This window comes from Elaeis guineensis, chromosome 8 (genome assembly GCF_000442705.2).
Source record: "Elaeis guineensis isolate ETL-2024a chromosome 8, EG11, whole genome shotgun sequence".
In the NCBI taxonomy this organism is placed as follows: Eukaryota; Viridiplantae; Streptophyta; class Magnoliopsida; order Arecales; family Arecaceae; genus Elaeis; species Elaeis guineensis.
In genome coordinates, this window is record NC_026000.2 from 13,746,790 (window position 1) to 13,770,835 (window position 24,046).

The 24,046-nt window shown below is 37.4% G+C and overlaps 1 protein-coding gene across 4 annotated transcripts; it reads right to left on the reverse strand.

Annotated features, from left to right (window-relative positions):
• Positions 1 to 1,138: 1,138 nt before the first annotated feature.
• On the reverse strand, positions 1,139 to 22,840 carry LOC105050181 (EH domain-containing protein 1). 4 transcript variants are annotated; one of them, XR_832984.3, is made up of 17 exons: positions 22,577 to 22,840; positions 22,312 to 22,391; positions 13,988 to 14,056; positions 13,837 to 13,894; positions 13,677 to 13,729; positions 13,528 to 13,573; positions 13,388 to 13,449; positions 11,485 to 11,598; positions 11,211 to 11,313; positions 11,052 to 11,101; positions 9,203 to 9,331; positions 8,867 to 9,118; positions 8,616 to 8,695; positions 8,219 to 8,345; positions 7,994 to 8,137; positions 6,559 to 6,751; positions 1,432 to 1,570 (listed from the first exon to the last, which is right to left on the reverse strand). XR_832984.3 is itself a non-coding variant. In XM_010930102.4 (16 exons), exons 1-16 carry the CDS (start codon positions 22,659 to 22,661, stop codon positions 1,385 to 1,387), a joined length of 1,638 nt encoding a protein of 545 aa, XP_010928404.1. In that variant the 5' UTR covers positions 22,662 to 22,839; the 3' UTR covers positions 1,139 to 1,384. The 4 variants fall into 4 exon arrangements, 3 of the variants coding, with proteins under 3 accessions (XP_010928404.1, XP_073118348.1, XP_073118349.1); XM_010930102.4 differs by lacking the exon at positions 6,559 to 6,751 and having other exon boundaries at positions 1,139 to 1,570; positions 22,577 to 22,839; XM_073262247.1 differs by lacking the exons at positions 6,559 to 6,751; positions 22,312 to 22,391 and having other exon boundaries at positions 1,139 to 1,570; positions 22,577 to 22,839.
• Positions 22,841 to 24,046: the final 1,206 nt, after the last annotated feature.

The window sequence follows — 24,046 nt, forward strand, 5'->3', positions numbered from 1 at the left end:
TTGTAGGGAAAAAATAATATTAGAGATTTTTGAAATAGAAGCAGTAACACCTTAACCTGATACAGTACTAGATGAGAGTGAGGAGAGTCACATGTTAATATCTTAGAGCCAAAGGGAACAACATAGGTTAATGTTTACCATCTTCACCTTGGCATAAGATCAAACAGTTGATGAGCAAACTTTATAGGAGATGTAATATTCATGGAAGAGAGTGGAAAGCCTCATCGATCTGAAATGGGACATTGAATTCTCGGCCTTTAGGGGGTTACATTAGCTGGACTTGCTGCATGACAACCAGAAAGACCACCAAAGGCGGGCATAACAAGAAAGCACGGTGGCAGCAACGACAGTGATAACTGCAGTGATGACAGTGAAGATGAGGATAGTAAGATATGGACAGCATGGAAAGAGACAATAAGAGGGCGGAAGAGTGGGAGGAGGGAGAAGATGCACGTAAGATGGGTGATAGAAAGAACGATGGAAAAGAAAAAGAAAACATAATGTTTGGATGAGGAGAGAGTCCAACGATCTCAAAAAAAAAAGAAAATCATAAAGGTGATTATTTTTTTCTAATGAGATTAGCCGCTTCCAATAGATTTTTAATCTCATAATTAATCTAGTCAAACAATAATTAGGATGTAAAATAAGATTTTTATCTCCAAAATTATCAAATCCTATAAGATTTGGGTCAATCCTATCCTTCCCAAAGAGGCCCTAAACAACCACGGTATCCAATCCTCAGATAAGGTTCCACAAATCATATCAAAAAAACAGATAATGTAATTCAGAGGAAATGGACTTGTTTTACAGATTTTGTATTTTGCAGAATAAATCAATTTCACCAAAATTGTGGAATAAAATTATACTCTCTCCTGCTTATTTCATGTCAGGATATAACTCTATCTCAAGATGCTTTTTTTCTCAAAACAGTCTTTGGCAGGAAAAGAGTACAAGACGAGGGGGTAAAGAGCCTTTATTCCAAAAAAGAAAATGTTTCCCAGGTGTTAAAAAGGATCAAATTACCATTACTACAGGCATTTATCATAAAGGGACAAAATTTCAGCCACAAAGTGATTTTACAGCTCCATGCAGATAATGAAAATAAGATGGCCAAATTTATATCTTACACTCCCCAGGCTTAGAATAAATGAATTTTACCAAGAGAATTCTAAACATATTTATCATCCCTAATATCATCTTTTGTTGCAGCGACATACCTTTTGATTTACTTTACAACAATTCTCTGAGAAAAATGAAATTCAAAAGAGAACATGCACGAACCATACATGGCTCTTGTAACACAGACTATCATCATCCGCATGACATACTTCCGTGCCAATTGGATTCTGAAGGAGCATATTGTGTGCAAAGATGAAAGCATTCTTCAGTCATATGGATTTCTGAATCTCTGCAGGAGTTCTGGAATGTCATATGCCAACATGTCATCCACAGCCTGTATCATCTTTGGCTTCAGCTTCTCAAACTTGTCAATATTATAGCCACTTAGCACCTCCCTGAAGTGGTCAGCATTGGGAAAATCACCTATTGGTAAATGGAATTCCCTTTGAACCTGTTAAACAACAGTTGTTTGAATCTACAAGTCAATTAAATTAGAGGATAAATGATATTTTAATGCAGTTGTCTGAAATCAAACCAGTTTTGCATAATGATGATCAAATATATATGCTCCAAAACAAAAACCAGAATTGCTAATTCAGTAGTATTCAACTATGATTTCAGATACACATTTCCAAATGAAATTCATTACAGGGAAGAGTAAGAAGAGGGGAGAGGGGGACAAACGAAACAAAGAAAGCACATAGTTGTTTAATTCAAAGTAGCTATAAAATTACAAGGTATTAACAGTGATCTGTCATTAGGTACCCAGAGAAGTAGCATTTTTTTCTTTCTGAAAGTCAAGACTTGACCAGCCTCTCCTTCAACCCTGCACAAACTTTCTTGTTGCCTGCTGGACTGTATATGTATAACTGCTCTTGATAAGTGACTGCTCTCTGTAGTTTTCATGATCATATTTCCACTCCTTTCCCCTTCTTTCCCTCTCTCTTCTCCTACCTCCTCCACGTATTCCTCACCCCTCCACAAGCCTCTTTTCCTCTCTGTACTTCCATTCTCTCAATGAAAGTAGTTTGGCTTGCCTAACCTTTTTTTCTCAACAACAGGAAAAAAAGAACAAAAAGAAGTGCACATGGAATATAATGAAAAGAAATAGAAGAACGACATTTCTGGATCACCACGAATACCAATAAGAATACAGACAAAAATATGTGAAAGACAGCCGCTGCATATGTTGGCTTATGGATAAGAGGCACATAAGAGGCTGGTCAGTTTTTTATTGGCTCGAGCAAACTCAGTCATAAAATTGTTAAGAAAGAAATTTTTGACATAACTGGCAAAGCTCTTGCATTTATTGGCATTTTAGGTACCCTACAAGGTCTTTGAATTAGTAAGAATATAGAACATAATAAACAGACAACATTGTTCTTCAGGTACCACTGTTGAATTTTTATATTGTTGAATTCCTAAATTCTTGCTTTCTTAGCTTTGTGTCCATATTGTGCACATTGCATAGTGTTAATTATGCATTGGTGGTAGGACTTCGTACATGAGCATGAGCAACTTTAAACATAAATTAATCAGGACTTCTTCCTCAGACAAGCAAAAGCATAAAAGATAAAACATAAAAAACAAATGAAAAGATGGGGAAAAAAACAGTATAATATATATCCAGAGGAAAAGGCTTTGCATGCATGACATTTAATGGTAGAAGACATAGAAAATAGTGAAAAATTAACCAAGGTTGATTGCACTAGGCACAAAACTTCTATAGAAGAAAAAAAGTATTGATAAAAATAAAGCACCCAGTTATGCAACTAGAAGCACTCATTATTCTAGATTCCTAGGACAATATACCAGAAAATACAATCTTTTGCAAATAGCCAGATGTGCCATTAATAATTTTCTAAATTTTTTGCTAGGGCAAGATCACATTAAAGAATAGCACTATTAGAAAGAGATAAAACACAAATACATCACAATAAATATTTGGAAGCCATTCATACAAGTTTTTTTCAGCTTCCGATACATCCCAATGGAAAAAGAAAATCAGTAAATATACATAACCAACAAGCCTTATTCCATCAATTTTGTGTCAACTCAGGAATCCTTCATCATGCATTTCTTATAAGGGCCACTTTCTCTACCAACAAATCACAAGGAAAAATAAGTGACCAAATGAGGTGAATGACATAATGAAGGCAACCCTCACCAAAACTAGGCCAGCAACATGGATAGCAATTCTCCAACTACATCTAAGGAGCACATATAAGGCTGCAAATGGGTCGGATTGACCCGTGACCTGCTCCGACTTGACCTACTTAGACCCAATCCGACTCGCATTAAAGGACCCATGGGGCCAGGTTGGATTCTAAAATTGGATCCGTTCCATTTTTCGGATCGGATCTGGGTTTACTGAATTTGGATCTGACCCGATTCACTTAGTTTTATGGGTTGATTTGGATCTTATGCTCAACAACCCAACTCAATCTAAACTCGATATTGGACCCAAATGGCTGAATCCATTCATAGATCCTGACCCATTAGTATCATGAGATTTGTAGCTTTGTACATTTTGTCATGGTGGTTTTCATGGTTTAGATGAATATATGAATGGATTCAGACCACATGTCAATATCAAGTCTTAGTCTTTTTTCCCAAGCTTCAAGTGGTTCTTTTTCTCTTTTTGCATGGGTGGTGGGGACGCATTTGATTGTAGTTAATGTGTTATGTGGTGCCACCCCAGTTTTCAGCGGAAGATGCTAACCACCTCCTCTCCCTTCTCATGTAAATCGTAAATCCAAGCATTGGGACTTCTAATTGATATGTCTTTTGATGAATATACTGCATGCAATATTGGAATGTTAGAGGACTTGGAAATATGTTTTCAATTGTTTTGGAAGATTAATTATTAACAGTGTCTATAAAACACATATTTCTTCTGAGTTAAACTGTTTAAAAGTTTTGTTTGGTTGCTAAGAAAACGAGAGAGAAAGCATTTAAGAAGGAATGTTCTCCCAATTTAAGCAAAAGAGTTTAGAGAGAGGAAAAATCATGAAGTTCAATGAAAAGTAGATGGGATTATAGATCATTAAAATGGTCAAAAAATGGGTATAGCAGTGTTTTGGGATTATAGACCTAGACCCGAGCCAGACCTGAATTTTTTAGGTTGGGCTAGGTTATATATGGACCCGACCCAACCCGAATGATCCATTAGGGCAAAATTTTTGTCTACGGACCTGACCCAATCTTTTATTGGTCTACGTTTGGATCCAACATTAGGACCTGATCAAGGAATCAAGTCGAGTTGGGGTCACTCATGAATAGTCTGACTCGACCCATTTGCACCCCTAAGCACATATCTATTACATCAAGCCAGCATATCATATTCTAAATTGATCAAACATTATCAAAACAAGATACTAACCAAACTACTTATTCTTTATCACCACCTTGCTTAGATAGGTACAAGGTTTAGGTTCCTTGATGCAACCACTTGGATGGATTTGCATAAATGGCTTATATAACCATAATTTCCAACCACCATCCCACTTAGTCATGGAACCATTTCATAATTCCCAAGACCTGTTCCAATGTATGTGGTTCTTAAGCACTCCCCTTTTGTCAACAAGCCTATTGAAATGGCATTCAATGAAGTATTACAAAGTAGGATGAAATAAATTCAATTAATATCTGGATTTTTTTATATATACATATGGGAAAATGAGGCTCCATTTATGATTTGTTCAGTAGAGATCTAATTGCTCCAATCCTCTCTTTTTTTTTTGTTCAAAGTTACAAGGTACCATGATGTAATAGATTGGTGATCCAACATTTTGAGAAAGGAGAGATTATCAATCATGAAAAAATTGATAGAGAAAGAAGAAGCCGGCTATCAGAATCAAACTGACAACCATCGCATTATAAATGTGATGCTTTAACCTCCAAGCTAAGCGGGCTCACATGATAGACTAGAAACAGTATAACAAATAGAATAGCGCATATGAATTCAGGAAACTGCTGGATCTTAGCTTAGCTATTAGCCATTAATTTAATATGAAAGTTCATAGTTCTATAGTTATATTTATATCATTAGATCTATTAGTTTTATCTAATAGTATTGGTCATAACTAATATAACTAATAACATAGAACTAGATATATTAAGCAACATTTCATATGATAAGACTGATGAGAACATCATTTCATCTTTCAACCATATTTATGACTTTATGATCATCATTTATGAAGAAAGCAAGCTGTCATCACCATTACGACATAAAATTTTGATTCTTGGTTTAATCATTTTGTCAAAAATATATCAAAGAGATCTCGATCACGTATCTCATCACTGTGATGATGGTTAAGCCCTTTTAGCAAAGAGAGAAATCTAAGTAAATGAACAGAACCAGACTGGAGTAGATCATGACAGGCATTCTAAAGCCACTCCGATATGGGGAATTGTGGCTTAAAAGCCATCAGTGCACACCATTTTATGTGGAATTTGGTGACATTAGTAAACCAATCTACTAGATGGCAGGTTGGATTATATTCTGTAATTGGTGAACAGGTTCATAGCCTAACCATTCTTAGCAACCAATTGATCATAAGATTAATATCCATGATATTGTATGCAATAAGCGTAAAATGCACCTAAATCTGCATGACTGCATCACTTGAAAATGAGGGTATATGGAATGGGGCCTCTGCTTGCCATCTCTCTCTCTCTCTCTCTCTATCGTGGAGAGATTTAATTGCATGTTCATTGTCCATGGGTGCAAGTCAACATCCATCACAGCATTGCTCCAACATGGGTAACATCCAGTAGCGTATAGGAACACCTTAGCACCACTCAAAATCAAACCAATATAATTTTTGTAGCTTTGTCCTAACTGGTAACCACAACCTTCCAACTGTTCCTATCAGAACTTTAAATTGGCATCAGCGGAAATTCACTTCTCATTGTAAAGGAGCATTAGAGTTCGTCAATTCTGTCAGACAACTAGCCAAAATAGCACTACTCATATATCCAATATTTTAAAAAAAATGATTTCACTAGTGTCAAAGTCTAGCACAAGTGCCAGAAAAGAGATCTTATAGGAAAACACCTTGGCACTAACTCAAAATCAGACCAATATACATTTTGTAGCTTAGTCCTAACTGACAACCTCAACCTTCCAACCGTTCGTGTCAGAACTTTGAATTGGCATCAGTGAAAATTCACATCTTATTGTAAAGGAGCATTAAAATTGATCGATTCTGTCAAACCACTAGCCAAAATACCACTACTCATATATTCAACATTTTGGAAAAAAATGATTTCACCAGTGTCAAAGTCCAGCAGAAGTACCAGAAAAGAGAACTTGATCCATGGATTCAAATAATTCTAAACAAATATGCATACCCAAAAGAAATCATTAATAGACAAGTGTATTAAACTATAAAGAGATTACGAATACAAGAAACTGAACTAATTTAGATGTACCAGTCAATGTCCATAAGCAATGAGTGGTATAAGTGATGCAAGGAGGCACAAAAGGCATCTTCTAGTAAAAATCTGCACATCAAGACCTTTAGAAGAAAATTGAAAGTGGAACAATAAAACTAAATCCATAATACTTATCCGATTTAAGGCCATTCTTCTATCTTCTTTTCCAGCCAGGTCTCCAAGGTTATAGCTGTTTGATGAAGATCCAAGACACTACCGTCATGCCTATTCTAATCTTCAAAGTGCATGCCAGTATTATCTTATTCAACTCTCCAAGACTGATTTAACAGCACAAATATTATGCATTCTCTAACCTAGTTGTTCTAAACTCCATCCTTTAATTAAATACACTTCAACATCCTTATTTCTGCTGCACTCATTTTGTGCAAGGTGCAAGCCTGCTGTTGCTCCTTATCACAAGCCATATCAGATTGCTTTACTATCAGACATCTATGTCATCAAATAATTCTGTAATGCAGCAGACATAAGACATTCAGGAAGACATTCTACTCCCCTTGAACCACTGATAATTTTGATGATTAGATTTCAAAGAACAAAAATCGATAAATAAATGATACCAATTTGACAAGTCCATAGTAGGATGGAGCAAAAATGCGAAGCTTTAATCAGAGTCTGTATCTTAATCTGAATCTGATTGTTCATAGATTTTTTATAAAATAAAATGAATTGTTTTCTATGCATGCACATTTAGCAAAATGATCATGGTAAGCAAGGGTAAGAGCAGGCGTAGGTTTGAGACTTGATAGACAAAACAATAATGTTTATGGCATTGCATTTCAAAATGCAGCCACTGCTATACTCGACGAGACAATAAGGAAAAATGAAGCACAAGAATAGATGTATCTAAAGCAGTCTTCATCAGAGGTTTGGTACCATAATGACCTTTTTTGCCCTTTTTGTTGGACAAGGCCCAAATCCTCTAGAGAAGCTTAACAGCATATCAAAGCATCAATGATCACGGTAGAATAGCAACCCCCTCAGATATAGAAATAATTTTATAGCACTGGTTCTGGCACCTTACTAGTTCATTAAGGACCAGTACAGTATTGTACCATAGTGAAACACAATGTGTCCATGTCCCAGCATAGGAAAAATGATGGGACTAGACATGTGCCAATATGGTATCAATACACAGGCACACCAATATAGTGTCTTGCCAATACAATCCAAGACGATCGGTACAGACCACCATGCACTGATTCTTGAATCCTTGCATGGAAACCGACTTGCAGAACAATGTCTCAGTATTTCATTTTCAGAGACAACCATTTAGTTATCCTCAATGTAAAATTGCCCAACAAAGCTACTGCAATGCATCTAGAAGTAAAAGCTACCAAAACTGAGAAAGAACTATTAAGGTGTGCGTCAGAGGTTGCATAAAAGTGAGCAAAATGAATAGTAAAGTCACCACCTTTGCAAACTCATCCTCCAGGTCATCAATGAGTCGCTGCTGAGTCTTAGCCTTGCCCATCATTGCAGGCATCTCTTTCTTTAGATGACTGATTATATATGCATGAATCTTGGCTGCTCTAGCACGCTTAACAAATTCATTAATCTGCAATCGTAAAAGGAGGTAGTTAAAACGAAGTGTAGCTATATCGAGGGAAAGAACCAAACAAGATAAAACCCAACTTACACGGCGATCACAAGCCTTCTTTGGGATATCTTTCAAGTCAGAAAGCAGGTCTTCTTGTTCTCTCTCAAACAGCTCCTTTCCAACTGGGCCAACAGCTGCTTCATTCACCAGTTTGTCATTAAATGAACTGAAAAACTTCAACAGTTTCCATCAGAATAATGTCATACACAAGTGAACTGAAGAGATTCGTCTAGCATTTTCTGACGGAAAAACTTGCACCATAACAACACAATAGGAGAATTTTGAGTTTTAAGGGAAAAAATACTTTTGAAGTAATATTATAACCAAACAATGAGAAAGAACAGCATAAAATCCTGAGGGCATAAATACTGAGAAAAGAACATAAATGCATTAAATTAAAGACAAAATGATGAATAAATTATGTCTGAGAGCATACCCAATATAAACACGCATGACCTCGGGGGTGTTTAGAACCTTCCCCAGTGACCACAGTAATGCACCATAAACTCTCATAAGCTGAAATATTGTGCCATAAAAACATTTGGTTGAAATGTAATCAGAATATAATTATTCACAGAAAGTGATATAAACCACTGAAAATTAGATGTTAAATGATGGAATAAGAGATAGCAACATAGAGTACATGTTGAGAACAAAAAGGCACATGGGTTAGCCATAACATTGCACCTGTTGGGTGTCAACCTGGTCTGCCTTATTCAGAACTACACGGATTTTGTCATCATGGCCATGCAAAGATCCAATTACACGCTTAAACTCATCGCTGATGTCTAGTTTATGAGGATCAAACAAGAGAAGAATAAGGTCACACTTTGCTGCAAACCAGGATGTAACACCAGTAAAATCATAGCTACGTTGAGTTCGTTGTTTTTCTCCAGAAAGAACACCAGGAGTATCAACAAAAGTAATATGCTCCAGCAGCTTCACGGATAAAGGGTAACAGTTAGTTTTTGAATCAAATTAACAGAAGCACATTTCTTCATTAAGGCTAAGATTAAAGCATACTGGATGTGGCATCTGAGAACACTCAAATTTTGACAGGAATGCAGTTCCAAAAGTTGTCAGACCACTGTAGGGCATATCTGCTTGCACAGCAATAGTGTTCCCAGGAATACTCCTCTCATCTGGTCCTGACTGCATAAGAAAAATAAATGCTAGTACACCAGGAATAAAGCACACTGAAGTTCATTTACAATGAGTATGGTAATGAAACAAGGTTTGTTTTGGGGTAGCAACCAAAAATCTAGCAAATATGATTCAGCAAATAATTCATGATAACCATAATACTTGACAAAACAACCTTGACATAGCCGAGGTCTAGAGCTTCCTGGTGCAAGTATCAAGAGGATAAACTTTACCATTCAAGACAGATCTTTTTTGGTTGAAATGTGAAATTGGTCTCATTTCATTCCTGGCCTAAAGTCAAGCAATATGGAGGAATTCCTGTGGAAAATTAGGGTTTCTAAACCACATATGCCAAGGGCAATGTGTAGGCTCAAGAACATGTTTTTGAACTACTTACATTTTTTGGCTTGTGTAAGTTTAATAGCCCTGATTTAATAAATAATTCAAACTAATGACAATAAGGAACAGAAATAGGGGTTCGTAGGCAGGATATAAGGTAAGTCAGATGACACCTTTCAGCTTGGATTTAAATCTGAGCTAAAGTTCCATAATGAGTTGCTATAATCAGATCTGTAATAGGTTAATCATGCAGTAGATTGATCAAGTGCTACGAGATTTCCCATAACAAGCCTTAAATAGGTCCGCATTCATATTAGGCATTTCATGCCAAACTGCAGATGTCAAGTTTTTTAGAAAGTTTATTGGTGTTGATCGTTCAATAGTCTACACTTGTTATAGGACAGACCTGGGTCCAGATCTCTTACATATTGATGCAGACACACTTACAAAACAAGAAGTGCAGAAAAAAGATAAGAAGAATGAAAACAGAGAGCATGGGGAGAAGGGTTGGGAGGAAGATAGCTGGCTCCCCTTCCTTTCTGAAATAATTTAGCCAGCCTTAATTTACTAATTTGAGTTCATTTAGGACTCATCCATCAAATGAAAAGAAAAAAATAATTTAGCCAGCCTTATCTTGTGCAACAAAGAAGAACAAGAATTCTTGCTGGCTGGCTGGAACATCAATTACAATTTGCTCATTTACGTCTCTATCAACTGAACCTTTACCGACGTCTGCTATGAAAACAACAATAGCGCCTGTTTAAGGTCCTTTGAATAGGCTAAATTCAACGCCTTGCTTCTCTCTCAACATCAGGCTGCACCATCCCTTCACATTAATTTAGCAAGCCTTAACCATGTTTTAAAGTTTCATACAAAACTCTGAAACTGAACTCAAAAGGTTTAACTTAAGCCAAACCAGGGTCATTTCAGAAGCTTCAACAATATTAAATTACAGGACTGTGACAATTGATTCCAACCATATTCAAGGATTTTGACAGGCTCAGAGATCCTCAAGCTCAATTTTTTTTTAAAAAAAAAAAAACTTATTATCATATGTTAGATTGCCAACAATTTAACACACCCACATGACTTTGTGAACAATTTGATTTCAAAAAATAAAATTTTGAATGTCTCAATATGAGACAACCAAAAAAAAAGGTCCTAGGATACATGATGCATAACAAAACAATATCTAACTCACTTGCCTTGACACTACCGCTGAACCAGGGAAAGGAAAATTGACTTTGGAATAAAAAGTCTAGAGCAAACACATACTCAAATTGCTTGAGTCATGGACCGATCAATCATATAACAGTTTATTTCAACTAAGAATAATAATAATAGCATTATTAGGAAGATATATCTAAATTCTAAAATATTACTGACTTACCGTAATAACAACGAATCTATCAGTTGTAGGTTCTGGTCCAATATGAGCACCTGCACAAAGTGATAATTAAAAAAAAAAGCAAAGAAGCATTCTTTGTTGGAAATATTTTGAAAAGAGCAAAACAAAAGGTCAGAAATAAGTTTGCAGAATTCAACAAACCTGGGTAGCTAGAATTTAGCAAATGTTTTATGAATGTCGTTTTTCCGGTAGAATATTGACCCAGGAGCATAACCATGGGCTTGGCATCAAAATCACTATTTGTCTACAAAAGAAACCAGTAATGAACCTGAGATCAGAACCTGCTGATCTTTACCATTTAGTACTAAACTATAAAACAAGAATTTTCCTTGAAGTGCCTAGAGTTTGGTGTGTTAATATAGCAGCTTGTCAGATTATCTACCCATGATACAAGGAACAAGGGATTATAACTTACCAATAAGGGAGAAACAAAATCATTGAATTGGTAGGTAACTTCCAAAGGCTTCAATTTTTCAATGTACAATTTCTTCAAACCATCGATAATTGAAGTAACTGATTTTAAAGGTATCTACAAGCAAAGCATTATAACAAGATTATAATTTTAAAAAAAGCCAATAAAAATAACTGATACAGATACACAAGTATTCTTGGAAATTGTTAGAACTGAACATGCCCCCAAGTAAATCAACCAACAATAACCAGAATAAGTTTTGATTCATTTTTTTAATTGGCATTACAATTTGCCAACTCTGCAAAAATCTGGAATATGACTGGCAATCACAATACAAAGAAACTATTTGATCTTTAGGTCGCATGTTTAACTAATGAACTAACATACAGGGCCACCAGATTTAACATGCTCACATAGTTGTTCAGTTAGTTCACTATTTCTATGTGACATGTATAACAAGTGTTGTTAACATAGGTCTTGAAAAAGAAAAATGCTGTATAGATAGTTAAAAATAATATATTATGGTAATAATTAAAAAAAGTGGCAGAAGAAAGTTTAAGAGCCCAGAATCTACTATTTCTTGCAGTCTAACTTCAAATCATTTTCCAATTCTAGTTGATGACCTGTATTCACACATTCATTTGCAACATTGAAACTCTGCTGAAATGTTTTCAGAAAGCCAATTCGTAACAAAGTAATAATAAAGAAATACTTAGTAACCAAGTTGTTAATACTGATTCCATGAAGACTTTCATGCAAGATATAAAAATGGCCATCATTCACCTTCTTATTGTTTTTAGTCATCGTTGTTCTAGAGCCACTGGATCACCTTATCATAACATATTCTTTCTTCAAAGTTGTTGATGAGGTTTCACTCAGAGAAAAAATCTGGGTTCATGAGGTCTATGTATGACCTCTTTCCAGTGTTAACATGTCTCTTATCTTCCATGCTCGGAAGCAGTAGCCAACTAAGCCAGGTAGAAGTAGAAAGCTCCTGTGATAAGGCACCTGCCTGAATTTAAACCGACAATAGCGGATCACTTCTCATAGCTACTTGCTACCATCATGTCGCCAATAGGATGGGTCCTCATGTCATCTCCGAATTAAATATTTCCTATGCTGTGCATGTTGTCAAGTTATAAGCTGTTGCTGGAGGTTCATTAAAACTACCACTTCAGTTGTTGAATAATCTCATAGGCATCTTGGCTCCAACTTATTTTTCGTATAATATTTAAATATAATATGTTGGCTGACTGGATTAATAGCATCTAATAATTATGGTCGTACGTACTAGAAAATGTCATTTAAGCATACAAAGATGAATAGTTATTATATCTTTATTTTCCCATCTACTTGTTAGAACAATGCTGTTAATGACATTTCTGAGTTCCCACATTCTATCTTAATATCCCATCAGCATCACAGGTCCAATTCCAGATGCAAATTTTGCCAGCATAGCCTCCAGACTTGTTCTAGAACGAAGATGTTGAGAACGCATGTAATAAGATAAGTCCCGTCCTTGGATCCTGAAACACAGACTTCCCAAATTCTTATAATATTGGTCATCAATTTATTCCTAATGAAGCATGACAATATTGTTTATGAGTACAGAAATTACACTAGCAATTAAATATACGAAAACAAAGGATATGTAAAATGTCACGGCCCAAACTGCAATTATTAGTGACATATGGATGTATGAACTCTCAGAGCTGATCCACACGGCCATCCAATCATGAAAGAAGGATCTATAGAGCCAAAACATAATTTCTTCAAAGCTAAAATAAAATACAACATGACAGGACCAAAAATTCCCAACGAGGCTCGATTATGAAGAAGGTTGCCATTATAGAACATGCTACAAATAAAAAAAAAAAAAGAAACAATAAGGGGCCAAACAAGATACCTTCTTTGATGATTTTGAGCTAAACCAGCGAGCTGGTGATGGTGGTTGGGTTTTAGGAGCTTCTGCATCATCAACAGAAACAATAAGATAACTTTAGAATGCTTAGCATATTTGGCACCATGGAAAAATATGCTCCATACCATCTACAGTTGGATCATCTCTCTTCGCTGAACGCTTATTAAATTTCTATAAGATGGTCAGGAAAAACAGGTAAGAGCATTAAACATTAATAATTCCTATTGAAGAATTCCTATGCATAAAAAGCAGAGATATAGAATAACAGACATACAGCTAAAAGTATATCCAAACCTCCCATCACTGGAGGTTTCACATTCTCCAAGTCTGTCATGGATAAATAAGTTCATGAGTACAAAGTAAATAACAGAATTAGCATGATTTCCATAACCGTGGAATATCAAATTTTCAATTTTTTCTCGTTCAGTTCTCACCTACATGAGTAAGGACATCCTGAGTAATCTCATGCCCTTCTTGTGCTAGCGCAACAAGCTGTGCATTCCAAAGAATAATTATTGAATGGATAAAATATCGACTTTCTTGTGACTACAAATCATGAAAATAAAACAAAATGTGATCTTAAACCTGCATTGCAACAATAAACTCTTGGAATCCGAGAAATCCCTGACGTTTTGAATCAGCAATGGCCCACACCTACAGGTAAAAAGTTTTGTAAAATAATAGTACTGTACAAATAATCTAATATATTATACAGAAGAGAAGAGACAATGTTTGTCACCTATTGCTGATGATGAATAAACTAGAAAAGACTAGCTTGACTGAGAAAAAGACCGGCTTATGCAGTAACAAGTGCCCTACCAGATATCTGGATTTATCATTTACTAATTTAATCCTTCAAAACTTAATGGTTTCCTATTTCTTAGGCTAGACCTTTTTTAGTCCTTGCATGTAAACATCTATCTATTCCAAACAAGAATGCACCATCAGTTTTGTCAATTTTAGTTACAAAACACCTTGTAGCTCTTCCAGCCGATGCAGAAGACAAAGTACACACTTAACTCCTCCGTCCTCATGCAAGATCTAAGAAAGCTATTGGTAAGACCATCACAAACAATGCAAAGGTCCAATAAATTGATGTGTCCAACCAGACAATCAACTTAAGCAAGCCCTTTGTTGGTTCATACCAACTGCAAAAGATATAGGTCAACCACCATAAGACCATGGCTTATACAATAATAAATATGAAATTGAATAAAATAAGGATAAACAATTAGCATGTAAGTATGATACTTAATTGCTTATCTATGATCTTCTTTTGTTTATATGAAACCTAAGATTGAGTTTGGACTTTAGTGGTTCATAGCAAGGATTCAGGTCCCAGCGAGACGTCCCGCGGGGTACCGAGACGAGATACTTGTTAGGATCTTCCTTGACTTCCCTTTGGAGCGTGGCTCGCTAAAAACCACCAACAAGGGCTATGGAGATGCGGAAACACCAAGGACTTGCTGTTGAAAATTCTGGATGGATTTTTGGGCAGCAGCTTTTATAGATCTCCTTCTTTTTGTTCCCAATCCTTATAGGATTGATGTGGGACACCTCCCAGATCTCTAGGACTCCTTGGAGATCTGAAACAACACCAGCAACCAGGTTTTGGGCGTCCCCAATGTCCAAAAACAACCAGGAGATCAGGTTCGTGGCTGCAAGGCTGTCCTCTCCTAGTCCAAGTAGGAGATGGTGATTAGTAGCATAAAAGAGTTTCCTTCCTTCACTTGGGCGGCACAAAGGATTTGGAGAGAGGCCCTAGGACGTGGAAGAGAAGAGAGAGAGAGGTTAGAGTTTGGGAGAAAAAGATTTGATTTGTTCCATTGAAACTCAAAGAATCAATACAAATACAAAGGCTTTCATGGTTAGTCTAGACACATGATTCCAAGCCCAAACCAAACAACTCCCATGCTAACTCAATACATGAAAACACACACCCAAGCCCCATATACACCCATGGTCTCATGTGTTCTCACACCTTGGACTCAAACGTAGCCCAAAAAACAAGTTAGCCCATAAAAACCCCTGAATCCCAGGCTTCGATCTATGAAGGCTGCATACCTTCATCCTAGGGCCTAAACCAGCCCTAGAACTTCCATGATAGCTCCATGGAGTCTAAACTATGGCCTTATCCTTGGCCACCAGAGGCTTGAAAGCACCACATCTGAGCCTACAATCTCTACCTTGGTGCCCCATAGCCTCTGCAAAGTCTGATCTATCTATCAAACCCATCAGTAACACACATCTATGAAAGCTATCCCTGGAAAGAGTCTTCATCAATGCATCAACTTGATTCTCTTTGGTGTGAACTTTGACCTGCTCCACCTCACCCTCTTCCACAAGCTCTCTGACCCGATGATATCTTATATCGATATACTTGGTCTGCACATGATACACAGCATTCTGGATCAAGAACAGTGCACTCTGGCTGTCACAGTGCACCCCGACGGCCTACTGTGGAAGCCCCATCTCCAATGCCAATCCTTTCAGCCACAATGCCTCCTTGGCTGCCTCCGTAATGTCAATATACTCCGCTTCAGTGATGGATAAGGCCGTTATGGGTTGCAAACAAGATCTCCAGACAAATGGACCTCAATTCAGGCTCAACACAAAACCTATGGTTGACCGTTTGGTATCCACATCTCCTCCAATATCCACATCCACAAATCCAACCATCTGATCCCGAGCCTCCTTGGACATGTTAGAGCTTCCCTCAATACCACCTTGTTGCCCATAGTAGATGCCGACTCCAACTATGGCCACCAAATACCTGAAGATGCCTTTCAGTGCTCGCAAGTGCTCCTTGCCCGAGTACATCATCACGTACATGAGGATTGCTACTCCAAAGGCATATGGTATCCTCCTTAACTTCTCTGCCTCCACCTTAGTCTGGGGTGACATTGAGTTCGAAAGATTGATATGACCGGCTAACGACAGTGCTACCGGTTTCGCATCCTGTATACTGAATCTCTCCAAAATCTTTCGAATGTAGCCACCTTGAAACAAATGTAGCATTCTATTGGTTTTGTCCCTAAGGATTTCTATGTCTAAGATCTTCATAGCAGGACCCAAATCCTTCATCTTGAATTTTCGAGACAAGACTGCCTTCAAATCCTGCACTACACTTCTGCTCTTGCATGCTATCAACATGTTGTGCACATACAAAAGCAGATACAATCTAGACTCATCCTCAAGGGTTTTGACATACATACATGGATCAAATCACACCTAAAAAGGCCGATACTCCTCACATATGTGTTGAAGTGTTTGTACCACTGCCTTGACGACTGCTTCAATCCGTACAGTGAACGCTGTAATAGGCAGACCTTTTCTTCTGATCCTGATTCCTCGAACCCCTTTGGCTACTCCATAAAGAACTTCTCCAAATTCCTATAGAAGAAAGCCGTCTTGACGTCCATCTGCTCCAACTCCAAGTCCTGGATTACTACAATGCTCAACAGCATCCTGATGGATGTATGCCTAACAACCGGGGAGAATACCTTGTTGTAGTTTATGCCTTCCTTCTGAGAGTACCTTTTGGCCACCAATCTCATCTTGTATCTGATATCTCCCTGCTCTGAAGGCCCCTCCTTGTATTGGTAAATCCATTTGCATCCAATGGATGTCTTTCCTCTCGACAGTTGTACCAACCGCCAAGTCTGAATTTTCTGAAGTGACTGCATCTCTTCAGTCATTGCCTAGAGCCACCTATCTCTGTCTAGGCTTTCCACCACCTCCTCAAAGGTGTGAAGGTCTCCATTCGCTGTCACTAGAGCATAAGACACCGAATCTTCGAAGTCATATTGATCCGATTGCCTCATGTTTCTCTTGGGCTTGTGCAATACAACCCTGATGTCTGTTCTGGATCCGACTTATTTTATTGTACTCCTTGGCTTCTACCTCCCGTCTCAGCCCTCTCCACCTATGGAGACACTTTTGGAGAGTGCTCCACTTGAATATCATGTCCTCCAGATGTTCCTGCAAAAGGCAAAATAGAATATGAAATTAGCTGCCCAATTTTTCCCTGTTGGGCCTCCTGCTGCTCTACCTATTCCCCCATGCCTCCCTAGGACTGATAACTCCTCAAAGACCCCATCCTTACTGATGGTAGCCTTCTTCTCCAAAGGATCCCATAGCCGGTACCCTTTGATTCCATGTGGATAGCCAAGAAATATGATCTTCGATTTAGCATCCAACTTGCTCTACTCACCAGCATCTACGTGTACATAGGCTGTGCAACCAAACACCATGAGATGATCGAGCTCCATCTTCCTTCCAGACCATACCTCCTCTAGAATCCTCCCATCTAGCTTGGTGTGCGGTGATCGATTCACCAAGTAACACGCTGCATTGACTGTATTCACTCAGAACGTCTTAGGAAGTCTTGATTGCAGCCTCATACACCTAGCCTTCTCCAGAAGAGTTCGGTTCATCCTCTCAACTATCCTATTTTGCTGAGGAGTTTCTCTAACTGAAAAATGCCTTTTGATGCCGCATTCCTCACAAAAACTCTGGAACTCCTTGCTGGTGAATTTCCTACCATTGTCTGACCGAAGACATTTGACACTCAACTCTGTTACTTCTCAACTCGGCTTTCCAAATCTTGAACTTCAAGAAAACTTCTGATTTCTCCCTCAAGAAGTACACCCACACCTTCCTTGAGAAATCATTTATCAATGTCATAAAAAATCTCGCACCATTTCTAGCCAAAACTGGGGCTGGACCCCATAGATCAGTATGTACAAGCTCCAGTGGTCTTGCAGGCTGAGCAAGGCAAACTTGACTCTGTGCTGTCTGCCTATCTGGCATGGCTCACATACCTCTGAAAATCCACCATCCAGATCAGGAATCATCCCACTCTTGCTCCGCTCCCTCATACCACGATCTCCCATATGGCCCAGGCGGTAGTGCCACAAACGATATACATCCTGCTGATCCTATGCTGCTGCTGCTGTCGTCTCAAATCTCTCAGTCACTACAGACCCCTCCATCCTATACAGATTATTCTCCATCCTCCTCCCTCTCATCACCACCACGACTCCCTTAGTAATGTTCAAAATACCACTCTCGAAATAACTACTGAAGTTGTAGCCATTCCTCTCCAAATAGCCCAATGACACTAAATTCTTTTTCAACTCTGAGATATGCTTTACATTGGTGAGGATCCACACCATCCCATCGAACATGTTCACTCTGATGGTTCTAATGCCAGCCACCTTGCAAAGATGATCGTCTTCAAGTGTTATGCCTCCCTCATCGGTTTTGGTGTATGTAGCGAACCAAGACCGATTCGGAGTGTAATGGTGAGAGCAGGTTGAATCCATGGTCCAAATCTTCGTGCTACCTCCGTGACCATCTGAGACAACCAAAGGGTCATCCTCCACCTCACTATCATCCACCATACTCAGTGAATCAGATCCACTCTTCTCCTCTTGCTTCTTCTTCCAAAGCAGGCAATCCCGCTTGAAGTGACTTGGACTTCTCCTAGACTTTGAGATGACTTGGACTTCTTCCAAAGCGGGCAATCACTCGCATTTGAAACATCTAACTTTCCTCTTGCCCTTCCGTGACTTGGACTGTCTCCTAGACTTGCTCCTATCCCTGCCCCTTCCAGACCTCTCCCTCATGACCAAACCCTCATGGGGAACTCCTTCCTTGATTAACTTCTCCCGCTGTTCATTGAATCTAAGTACCGAGACAATATCTTCGAAGATCAAGATCTCCTTTCCATACAACAGCGTAGTCACCAATGGATCAAATGAAAAGGGCAGTAAGGATAGTAGTAGAAGGCTCTTATCTTCCTTCTCCATCTTCACTCCAAGATTCAGCAAATCATTATTCAATTGATCGAACCTCTGGATGTGGACCACGACATCCCCGCCTTCATGCATCCGAAGGCTGTACAGACATTTTTTTCAGCATCAATTTGTTGCATATATTTTTCTCCATATATAATGTGTACAACTTCAACTAAAGTCCCTTTGGAGTCCTCTCCTCCAGCACCGAGTACAACGCCGCATCGACCAAACAACCTCTAATGGCTGCACACGCCCGTTTCTCCAAAGACATCCACTGCCGATCACTCATACCTTCAGGCCTGTCCTCCAACACCAAATCCAATTCTAGTTGGACCAAGAGATCTTCTACCCGAACTTTTCACATGAAAAAATTCTCTTTTCCATCAAACTTCTCAAAATCTACTTTCAGGTTGCTTCCCATGACTGGATCCAAGCCAAAAATACAACAAAACACCAAGAGATTTGAGAAATATCTCGATAGGATCTTGCTAAAATTTCAGCCTTTAAAGATCTTCAACTTCTGACGTCTCCTTTCTTCTCCACGCAATCCATGCTCTGATACCAATTGTTATGATCTTCCTTAACTTCCCCTTGGAGCGTGGCTCGCTAAAAACCACCAAGAAGGGCTGTGGAGATGCGGAAACACCAAGGACTTGCTGCTGAAAATTCTGGACGGATTTTTGGGCAGCAGATTTTATAGATCTCCTTCTTCTTATTCCCAATCCTTATAGGATTGATGTGGGACGCCTCCCAAACCTCTAGGACTCCTTGGAGATCTGAAACAACATCAGCAACCAGATTTTGGGCATCCCCAATGTCCAAGAACAACTAGGAGATCAGGTTTTTGGCCACAAGGCTGTCTTCTCCTAGTCCAAGTAGGAGATGGTGATTCGCAGCACAAAAGAGTTTCCTTCCTTCACTTGGGCAGCACCTAGGGTTTGGAGAGAGCCCCTAGGACGTGGAAGAGAGGAGAGAGAGAGGTTAGAGTTTGGGAGAAAAAGATTTGATCTGTTCCATTGAAACTCAAAGAATCAATATAAATACAAAAGCTTTCATGGTCTAGTCTAGACACATGATTCCAAACCCAAACCAAACAACTCCCATGCTAACTCAATACATGAAAACACACACCCAAGCCCCATGTACACCTATGGTCTTATGTGTTCTCACACCTTGGACTCAAACCTAGCCCAAAAAACAAATTAGCCCATCAAAACCCCTGAATCTCGGGCTTCGATCCATGAAGGCTGCATACCTTCACCCTAGGGCCTAAACCAGCTCTAAAACCTCCATGATAGCTCCATAGAGTCTAAACCATGATCCTACCTTTGGCCATCAGAGGCTTGGAAGCACCACATCTAAGCCTATAGTACTATCTAATGTGTCGGAACAGGGCCGTCTTAGCAGCATCCCAGCATTCCGATCGAAATATCTTGGGATATCCTGTATCCTAATTATCGAGATGGGACGCTACGACGGCGCATTCCATTCCATAGAAAAACCGGGATACCCCTGTCCTACGGGATTTAAAACCCTAGTTCATAGGTTCAAGGAATAAAAAAAACAACCTATGCATGGAAAAATAATTTGCACATATTGGCAGCCAACTGATCCTGTAATTGATCCTGTATCTAGTTGTTCTAACCTACTTGCAAGTCGATTTTTCTATTTCCAAGGATTTAGAATGTGTCATTGGCAACCTTGAAAAGCTTAGGAGTCAATTTCCACTAGGTAGCAAACCCTGCATTTCACAGTATTGATTTCCGAAGTCAATAGACTTTTGGTATTAAAGTTTCAAATGAATTTTGCAATGTAGAATGGATGAATAAAGACTCCTATAAGAGAAAATATACGAACTTGCTCCGGAGATGGCAATCCATACCAAGTATTGCGAGAAGACCATTTTCTACTTCCTAGAATTTATGTGCTAATTTTGAACATCTAGCAAGGGATTGTGCTAGCACAAAAAGTTGTTTGCAAAGAAACCAGGTTCAAGCTGGCTACACTGCAAAACTCTTGTTCACCCACCTCCAAATGGGTGGTTGAATTTTTGCTCGATGCAAGCTCAGGTAGCTAATAAGACTGTCAGGCATTGGAACCCTAATGGGTCTACAATAATCCCAAGCAAGTAATAGTTTGAAACATCATTTGGGAAACCATTTCCATTTAATTCTAAATTTTAACATCATTTGCATTATGATTCGCAGATATTCATTCCTCAAAGAGGAGACTAGTAATCAACTTTCCCTTGGAAAACTGATGAATGAGTCACATATTGTGCAGACATCCCCTTCTATGCTTCTTTGAGGCTTCTTTGAACAACTACAATCAAGAATTTTGCCCAACAGCTTTTCCACCCCATCTTGAAACATAGGTGTGATAGTTCTTCCACCAAGCATCGAAGAAGCATGCTAGGGTTTCTAGAGAATCATTAGGATTTATGAGAAGCTATCAAAGAAGATAAAAAGTTGTGAATTGGGATCTTCATTATATAGGTATGAGGCAATTGTAGGATATTCTTTTTTTTTCTTATTCTTATCCTACGTTAGTGAATTGTAAACTTGCATGTTTGCTTTTTGGCATGTTCTTGACCAAATGCTATTTCTTTTACCAACTCCTTTGTTATTTACTCTCATTCTGGCTCAGATTAAGGTCAAGGTTGTAGATCCAACTTGTAACATCCATTTTATCAACCTTCAGATTCCTATCAGAAATAAAATATGAGTCTGTAAGTCTTCTGTCTCATATATTCTGTAAATCTCTTTAATAATTTGTATATATTTAGCAAAACTCATTTTTCCTTATATTCCCCTTGTAGGTCGTTATACACCATTACAGCAGTTGTAACAACACAACATGTAGATTCAAGAACAAATATTTTGAAACTTTTTGGCATCGTGACGCCCAATAATGTTTTGGGAGGTGGCTCGTATTCATGTGTATCGGCGTTTTCTTCTAGACCACGACAAAGATCGGTCCGCTTGTGTTTAAAAAGGAAAAAAAGACAAAATCCTTAAACAACAAAGCAAAATATATTAGATTAAAATAGTAACAACAAAGGAAGAGTCTCAGAAATCACAAAAGGAAAAAGAAGAGGGAACTTAAAACCTGTTTAAGTTCCGGCCTGGAGAGCTTAGACATGGCAAAAAACTTGAGCGCATCATTACCCGTCACCCGTCCATCTCCATCTTAAAAGGACCCAAGAAAAACAAATTGAGCAAACTACTAGGTAAGAATTCATAGAAATTGGATTGATTCCTGGAATATTGACAGAATTTAAACCCTAATTTGCTTTCCTCCCCTCACGTTTCCATCATCCAAACATAATATACAGTAATTGAAGCGGGGCGAAGGATGAGGAGGAGAAGAGGACCAGAATCGGCGACGGAGAACCATTGCTGGTAGATGTTTTGCTGCTCTCTGGTGCAAGATTTCTTCGGAGACGTCACCAAATCCATAGATATTTAAACGGCGAAGGCGACGACGGAGGAGAAGAAAAGAAAAGAAAAGACCAAGGGTCCGAAAGGCACGACTCAGGAGGAAGAGAAAAGAGGAGCGTTGGAGAACGTTGGCGGATTTGAAAAAAATGGTCGCTTTCTTACCACAGGACGCCGCGAATGGCGATGGCCGATGCTAAGTTAGGAAGTCGGTGCTATAATTAGCGGTAAATCGAATGGTTCACATTAACCGTCTGATCGGGATCGTGACGTCTATTGGCCGTCAAACGGCCTCCCAATTGAGCTCTTTTCTTAAATAATACAAAAAAAATTTATTTACATAAATAATATAAAATTTAATTTATTTATTAAAATAATATAAAAGAGAAAAAATATCATTTTGAATGACGTTTTCTTCCTTCCACGTCATCCATATTTTTTCACGTAGACATCGTCCAAAAAAATAAAATAAAATAAAAAATATTATTTAAAATGATGTTAAAAATATCATTTTGAATGGTGTTTTTAAAAACGCCATTCAAAATGGCATTTTCTATTTTTTTCATCAAAAAAAAAGAAAAAAATCAGAAAAAAATAAAAAATAATAAAATTTAAAATTTAAAATTAATAAATAAATTATAATTATAATTTTGAATGAAATTTAAAATATAAAAATATGAATTTTTAATTCAAATAAAAAAGATAATTTTAGATGATTTTTTTTTAAAATTAATTTTTTTTAAAAAATGTCTAAACATAAATCTTAAAAATTTTAAAAATTAAAAATATCATAGAAAAAGAAAAAAAAGAGAAAAAAATACGAAAGAAATAAAAATTATAACTTCCTCTATAACTTAAGTGACACAATAAAAGCTTTTTTGATTCTTTTAGTTACTGATTTATGGATCAGATTTCATAATAAAAACTGAGGAAATTGACTCGGGAACGAATTTGAATTTAAAAAAAAAAATTAAAATTTAATTCAAAAACATCATTTCAAATTCTTGCCAAAAATGTTCAAAAAAATAAAAAAATAAAAAGTGTCATTAAAAAATCAAAAATTAAAAAAAATTAAAAAAAATAAGAATTATAATTTGAAATTTAAAAAAAATAAAATTTTTAAAATTAATTAAAATAAAAATATCATTTCAAATTACTTTCTCAAATTCAAATTAATTTATTTAAAAAATATTCCAAACAAATAAAAAAAATAGCCTAAAAAAATTTCATAAAAACAGAAAGAAATGAAAAAAATAGAAAAATTATATAATTATAAATTTGAATTAAAAAAAATTAAATTTTTAATTTGAATTAAATTTTGATAAAAAAAATAAATGCCATAAAAAAGTGAAAAAATAAGGAAAAAATATGAAAAAAAAGAAATTTATAAATTAAACTTTAAAAAA